The 6,736-nt window shown below is 64.6% G+C and overlaps 1 protein-coding gene and 1 long non-coding RNA gene across 6 annotated transcripts; one reads left to right on the top strand and one right to left on the bottom strand.

The window, feature by feature from the left end:
- Positions 270 to 5,281, top strand: TMEM80 (transmembrane protein 80). Of its 5 annotated transcripts, XM_018042731.1 has the most exons (6): positions 270 to 488; positions 2,484 to 2,503; positions 3,235 to 3,328; positions 3,413 to 3,505; positions 4,363 to 4,568; positions 5,112 to 5,281. In XM_018042731.1, the coding sequence occupies exons 1-5, from the start codon at positions 368 to 370 to the stop codon at positions 4,566 to 4,568; spliced, it is 534 nt and encodes a 177-aa protein (XP_017898220.1). In that variant the 5' UTR covers positions 270 to 367; the 3' UTR covers positions 5,112 to 5,281. The 5 variants fall into 5 exon arrangements, with proteins under 5 accessions (XP_017898220.1, XP_017898219.1, XP_017898216.1 ...); XM_018042730.1 differs by having other exon boundaries at positions 4,363 to 5,281; XM_018042727.1 differs by having other exon boundaries at positions 2,484 to 2,632; positions 3,256 to 3,328; positions 4,363 to 5,281.
- Positions 5,151 to 6,719, bottom strand: LOC108634197. The gene is made up of 2 exons (XR_001917451.1): positions 6,511 to 6,719; positions 5,151 to 5,194 (listed from the first exon to the last, which is right to left on the bottom strand). It is a non-coding gene; the product is annotated as an uncharacterized LOC108634197 (long non-coding RNA).

The following is a 6,736-nucleotide window of genomic DNA, read 5'->3' as shown; positions in this document are numbered from 1 at the left end:
CCGCCCGAGGGTTTCCGAGCGACTCCGCGCCAGCCCTCTCCGCGCTCAGGAGGCCGCGAGGGCGCGTCCTCAGCCGGCGAAGGCACCTGCTGTGAGGCCGACTCTGCCGGCCTCCGACGCGGCGCGGCCCGGCCTAGAAACTCTTGCGCCACCGGCTCCGCCCGCCCCGGGAGCCGAGCCCGCCCGAGGAGGAGCCGAGAGGAGCCGAACGCTCCCGAGCCGGGATCCTCTCGCGTCTCGGCTCGCCTCCTCCTCCTGGCCGAAAGTGCCCGAGCGCTATCGGGCAGGCTGATCGGGCCTCGGCCACGGTTCGGAAGCAAGTCCCGAAACGCAGCGCCGTCGAGCCCCTTCGGGAGCAGAAGCGAAAATGGCCGAAGGGATTCCGTCCGAGTCCCGCGCCGAGAGGCTGCCGGGATCGCGGCGGACTCGGCGGGCGGGGCGGGCGCGGCGGGCGGGGCCCGGGGGCAAGATGGCGGCCCCGCGGCGAGGTGAGCGGCCGGCGGCGCCCGCGGGGCGGGGAGCGGGAGGGCCCGGAGGGCGCCCCGGGAGAGCGGCCCGCTAGGTTCGGTTCTTCCCGGTGCGGGGGCACCTCGCGCGTGGTATTAACCAGTGGACTCAGCGTGTGCACTCGGTGAGACCGCCGCCCGCAGAGCCCGCCCCGGGCCCGCGGCCGTGCGGCCCCGGCTCCCCCGGGCGACGCGCGGCGCCCCTCGGCCCAGACGGGCGGCCCCGTGCTCCTCGGCCGGCAGCGAGCGGGACGGCTTCGTCTGAGGCCGGGCGGCGGGGGCTCCCCGGTTCGGCTCGGCCTGGCCCGGCGGCGCCCTGCGCGGGGGCCCGTGCCGAGTCCGGGCGGCGGGGGCGCTCGGCCCGAGGGAAGAGCCGTGCGGCCCCGGGGGCCTGGGGCGCCGAGCCCGCCGGCGGCGCTGTCTGCGCTCTGAGCGCCCGCCGGGCTTCCCGGCCGCGCAGTTCCGGAGCGCGGACGGGTGCCGGGCGCCGGTCTGAAGCTCGCGCGTTCTCCTGCGGTGGAAATCGCGTTCCCACCAGGGCGGGGGCCCTTCACACCCTGGCTGTGTCACCAAAGGGCAGACGTTTGTCCTCTTTGCTTCTGCATCGAACTTCTGGCACACTAGCGGCTCAGACTGTAAAGACTCCGCCTGCAATCGACGCGGGCTCGATCCCTGGGTCGGGAAGATCTCCTGGAGAAGGGAAAGGCAGCCCACTCCAGTACTCTTGTCTGGAGAATCCTATGGACAGAGGAGCCTGGCGGGCTACCGTCCATGGGGTCGCAGAGTCGGACACGACTGAGCGACTAACATGGACGCCTGTTCACAGCCGCAGTTACTGCAATAGATCGTTGACAAAAATGTGAAGTCCTAAAAGCCGCGGCTGTCTTGTCAGAATGAGCCTCTTTCTGTAGATCCGAAATCATTGGAACACCGTATCCGATTGTAGCTACCCTTGACGTTCATCGTTTAAATCCCAAATAGCTGACGGGTTTTCTACAGCGTATTTTCCCTGAGCCCCACCATCTCAGTCTGCAACAATGGGCAGGTGGCAGATCTGAAGTTCTGCAGCGCACTCAGGAGAAGGGTGGGAAGAGAGGAAACTCCTGATTAGCGAGAAGTCCACCCAAATGGTGACAGGTAGTGAGGCAGCCGAGCTTACCCGGGCTTGGAAGAGGGCGCATCCGGCGTGGAGCCCACTCTTCCTGTGTGGCCTTGCGGGTTTTCTTAGTGATGGCGCTGGCACCCGCCTCGGCTCCCTGCACTCAGCACCTGCTGGTTCTCCGTGGCTCATGTCCTGTTCCGACCACTTAAGACCTCTCCCCAAGTGAGACTCCCTAGAGGACCTCGGATCTGCCCGGGAAGCAGGGTCTAACCCTTTGACGTCCCCCCAGAGCTCACTCAGGCCAGAGGTTCTCTCTTGCCTGCTTGGGACAAGGAGGATGTGGTGTGGGAGAGAGCACCGTCCCAGCTGCTGCTGGCAGATTCCGAGGCCCACACTCATCTCACGATGCAGGGAGAATGCGTAACTGCTGTGCGGTTGGAGAGGGTGGAAAGAACTTGGATTGCTGGCTCAGGAAATGCTTATTTGGGGAGAGATTTAATTTTATGAATAAAATTCCAGAGAAAAGCAAACGTCTCTTATCAACGACAAAGACCTGAATCAGAAAAGGTCTTCATCTGCACACGTGTGGCCAGGTGCACAAGCCACAGGAGACAAGAAAGCTGCACGTCTGGCTCGTCCCTGGCGATGGGGCAGATCCCCCCGTCCTGGCCTTTAGCGTGCGCGTGGGTCCGGGCGTCGCCTCCTCAGGACGCCCTGCCTCCCCGCCCAGGTTCAGCACAACAGGTGGTCAGGTCCTCCTTGGAGGGATGACAGGTGCAGAGGTGTTGGAAAGGAGCCTCTCTGTGGGCCAGTGATGCTCGACAACAGAGCAGGCCAAGGTTTGGGGCCTCCCTGACTGGTTCCTTCTCTTCCAGGGAGAGCTTCCTCCACGGTGGTATCCCGCTGCTCCATCCCCTGGCCCTCTGTCAGCCCAGGACCCAGGCCTCCACACAGGGCACCTGCAGTTGGCTCCTGGCTCCTGCTTTTTGCTCCTTCAAGCCCCACCCCCACCTCTGGGTTCCGAGTACGAGTGGGGGGGGGGGAGTGGTGGACCGTCCTCTGCCAGGCGAGAGAGTTGACCTCCTCGACCAGTGCCTCCTGCTCAGCCCTGCGCTGAGGGGCAGCTGCCTGACTCCCACCCAGGAGGCACAGGAAACTGAAAGCCCTTGCCTGGAACACTTAGAGAAACGACAAGTGTTCGGAGCTGAACAAAGCTCTGGGCAAAACATTTAACTGTCCGCCGCCCCCCCCCCCCGCCCCCATCCCTCAAAGACATTTTCTTTGAAGAAAATGAGGAAAAGTCACTTTCTGCTTTCAGTCTTATAACTGGGACCCAGGTCAGGGTGATGCGCCTGGGAAAGCCCAGGAAGGCGAGGCTTTCCAGCCTGCGGTCACCAGAGGTGTGCTGGGTCCTCAGGTGACGATGTCCCGGGAGGGAAGCCCAGCCCCGCCCCCAACCCCACAGGGGCCCTGCCAGCCGAGGCGGCACCAGTGGTCAGGTCTCCATGGCCACCTGCCGGGGCCTGGGCTGGACCTACCCACCGGCAGGGCCTCCTCTGTCGGCCCCCTTGGGGCGGGTGCCCCGGCAGGGCAGTCTGGGCCTGAGAGTCCTTGACCGCTGGCCAGCTCTCGCCGCTCGCACTGCAGGTGTTATTCTGTCTGAGTGGGACGTGCTGCGCCCTGCACTTCCTGGCTACGCTCCTGCTGCTCGTGTATAAAAGTGAGTCACGCGGGAAAAGGCAGCACGCAGGGTGGGGCCCGGGCACCTGTCACGCGCTCTGCTCTGAGGCTGGTTTGTCTCCAGGTCAGGTTTTCACTTATCCTCACAGTTGCCTGGTCCTCGACCTGACTCTGCTGTTTCTGATGGGGATTCTGGAAGCGATTCGGTTATACTTCGGTGAGTTGACTGGAAACCATATAGTGCTTGAGATAACAGCATTGCTAGCTTCAAGGGGAACCTTTAAACATCACTTTGTATCACAGTTCATCTCCTAAGTGCAGGAGCCCTGATAGAACGTTGTCCCCTCCCTGTTTCACAGCTCACCGCCAGGGCTCAGGCCTCCCCACTCCCAGTCACAGGCACACAGACACAGGCGTGTCTCTTAAATGAGGTCATGCTGCGTGTTCCCCTCCTGCTGCTGGAACGGCGGATAGAGCAGCGGGCACAGCCGGGGCCCCCCTCCCCCCCAAGCATATGACGTGGGAGGGTGGTGGGCGAGGAATGGCCTCTGCCCCCGCCCTGTCTCCGGGTGCCGCTCGCCCCCGGGGCCCCTGGGCATCCTCTGTGCGCCCCTCACACCTGGGGTGGCTGGAGGTGGGCGTCTTCTGTGCTGCTCCTGGTCTGGGAGATGTGCAGCCGCTTTGTCTTCTTGTGAGTGTGTGTGACATCCTCCAGAATGACAGCGTAGAGGAAAGCAGTTTTGGAAATTTTGAAGAAAATCCTCTCAGTCCATGTGGAATTAGGGGAAGCTGTCAGAAGATAGTTGGGATCACTTTCAGATCCAGACTGCTTCTACCCCCCCTCTGCTGACCTGGGGACGCAGAGCTGGGCCTCAGTGAGAGCACTTCCCTCCCCCGTGATGGTCACTCAGGAGGGCCTCTTGCGATGGTCACTCGGGGTTGCCCCCTGACACCCTCGGATGCCGCATGGCAGTCAGAAGCTGGCTCTGGCCTCACAGCCATGCCGCCAGGGCCCTCCCAGGCGCCCGTGTCCGGAAGGCCCTGCCCGCCCATCGCGTCTGTTCTGCTCTCCAGGCACCATGGGCAACCTGATGGAGGCTGAGGTGCCGCTGGCTGCCAGCCTGGTCCTCACCGTGGGCGTCGCCCTGCTGTCTGCCTACTTCCTGCTCTGGCAGACCCTGGTGCTGCGGGCAGACTCAGCCCTCGGCGCCCTGCTCCTGGCGCTCCACGGCCTGGAGGCCGTCCTACAGGTGGTGGCCATTGCTGCCTTCATCAGCTAGGTGAGCAGTGCCAGCCTTGCGGGACAGCCCTGGATAGGAGCCCCCCTCAGGACCTCCTCAGGTGGTCCCCCGACTGTCACCTCGAGCAGGAAGGGCACCTTCGTGCTCCCCTGCCCCAGTGTTAGAGAGACTGTTTGCGGCGGGGTGTGCAAGGCAGAGGCGGGGCTGGGCTTCAGGGTGGAACAGGGTGCTGCAGCAGGGGCCCTGGGCAGGCTCGGGGGCGGGGTGGGGGTGGGACCTGAGAGGGCTCCGGTTCTGGCTGGTGATCCCTGGGGTGCGGACGGGGTTGAGGCTCTTCGGAAAGCAGGCGGCCAGGTCAGAGCCTCCGGGGTCCAAGGCACCCCACCCCATGCAGGGGCTGGAGCTCTCTGTTCCCCTGCAGCTGCAGGCAGCTTGGGGGTCCTGGGCTCTGCCTCCCACAGGAGGCACTCTCGGGCTGCCTAATCCCCCTCTGCCTGGGCGTTCTCAGGAAAGGTGGTCTGGAGGCTGCAGACTTGCGGGGAGCTGGCGGCAGCCTTCTCTGGGGGTTTGTGCCATTCACAGATCCTCGGTGAGTGTTCCCGGGAGAAATCCGAGCTGGTGTTTTCTAGTGACCTTCCTGCGTTTGTTTCAGTTGCACGTTTTCTCTGTTTAGAATGACACTGTGTTTGAATATCTAGATATTTTCTCTTCATTGTATCTTTAAAATAAAGGAATGTTTGTACCTCCCTGAACTGCTCCTGCCTGAAGCCACCTGCCTCCAGGCTTCTCCCTCCGCCCAGGTCCATCAGGGCCCAGGCCCAGCAGCTCTGGAGCAGCCCTCCGCAGGCCTGGGCCTCGGGGCTGGCCTCAGCGAGGAGGGCCGAATTATCACCCCAGTGGTCTTGTCCTCAGGGGTGAGTGGGCGTGGGAGCGCCTCTGCCCCCTGACTCCTTGGGCGCAGCACCCGTGAGCACCTGTAGCCCAAAGGCCAGGCGAGGTGCCCTCCTGCAGAGCCCTCCTTGCGTTCAGCGGAGCTCCACCCCGAGTGGGCTCCGGAAGCCTCCGAGGATGCCGCAGCCGCTCCTTGTGGCAAGATGCCTGATGCCTGCTGGGTTCGAGACCCTCCCGAGGATCTGGGCCAGGCCCTAGACACACCCATAGCTTTGGCCACAGGTCACTCCATGTTGGAGGTGGCCACAGGCAGTCTGGGGCTCCAGGTTCCCACCTGCATCCTTGCGGGGGTCAGCTCTCCCGCTCTGAGGAGCAGAGGGTGCCCACCTCGGTGGCTCCCTTCTCCCTTTTGCCTGTTCAGGCTCGGCCTCCAGGAAGAGCGGGCGAGGGCAGGCTTGCCTTCCCCTCGGGGTTGTCAGCAGAGGGGGAGAATCAGGAAGCCAGGGCTCAGGCAGGGCTAGGCCGGAGGACGAAGCCACTCCCTGCAGCCCTGTGCAAGCTCGCCTGGAACCCGAGGATGTGGGCAAGGGCAGTGTGGGAAGGGCAGTGCCGCCGACATTCCAGGACAGGGTGCCTCCTTCCCCAGGGGTTCCTGGCAAGCTGCCCGCTCTCCTCGACCCTGGGACACCGGCACCCCACACACGCTTCCCTGCCCCCCCCACCCAGGAGCAGTAGGAGAGCGCTGGGGGTGTCTGCCCTCCTCTCTACTTCCTCTTCACCCAGCTCGGTGGGCAGCACCATCCTGGGGGGGTCAGCTCAGGAGGAGGAAAGACAAAACTATGGGCAGGGCTTGGGGCCTGGCCTAAGGCAGGGGTCGCTGCCTGGAGCGCCTTCACGCTGGCTGCCCGGCCACTCAAGAACATCCTGGGCCACAGGCGTCCCAACCCCCGCCAAGGAACAGCCCCACCCCTCTCGGAGTGCCCACCTGGGCTGGGCAGCGTGAAGAAAGACGTCAGGAGGGACACCTCCCTGCCCCCCACCTGGCCGGCTCAGGGCACAGGACGGCAGGGTCTCTGGCCAGTGGTCCTACCTTGGAGACTCACAGTCTGAAGCCCGGCCCTGGCGCCCTCTCCAGACCAGAGGGGTACCAGGCGAAGAGGATGGGCCTCGGGCCCGAGTGCTGGGGCCCTGAGGCTGGGGGCACCTAGCAGGCGCAGGTCTGCCCTCCCCGGGGCTCCGCAGGCAGCTCGGCCTGCGGGCAGAACCTCAAAGCGTCAAGGTGCGCCCTCCTGCCACCCCCGCGAGGGATGGGCTCG

This window comes from Capra hircus, chromosome 29 (assembly GCF_001704415.2).
Source record: "Capra hircus breed San Clemente chromosome 29, ASM170441v1, whole genome shotgun sequence".
Taxonomy (NCBI): domain Eukaryota; kingdom Metazoa; phylum Chordata; class Mammalia; order Artiodactyla; family Bovidae; genus Capra; species Capra hircus.
Note: the sequence above shows the minus strand (reverse complement) of the source record. Positions and strands in the feature narration are given on the sequence as shown.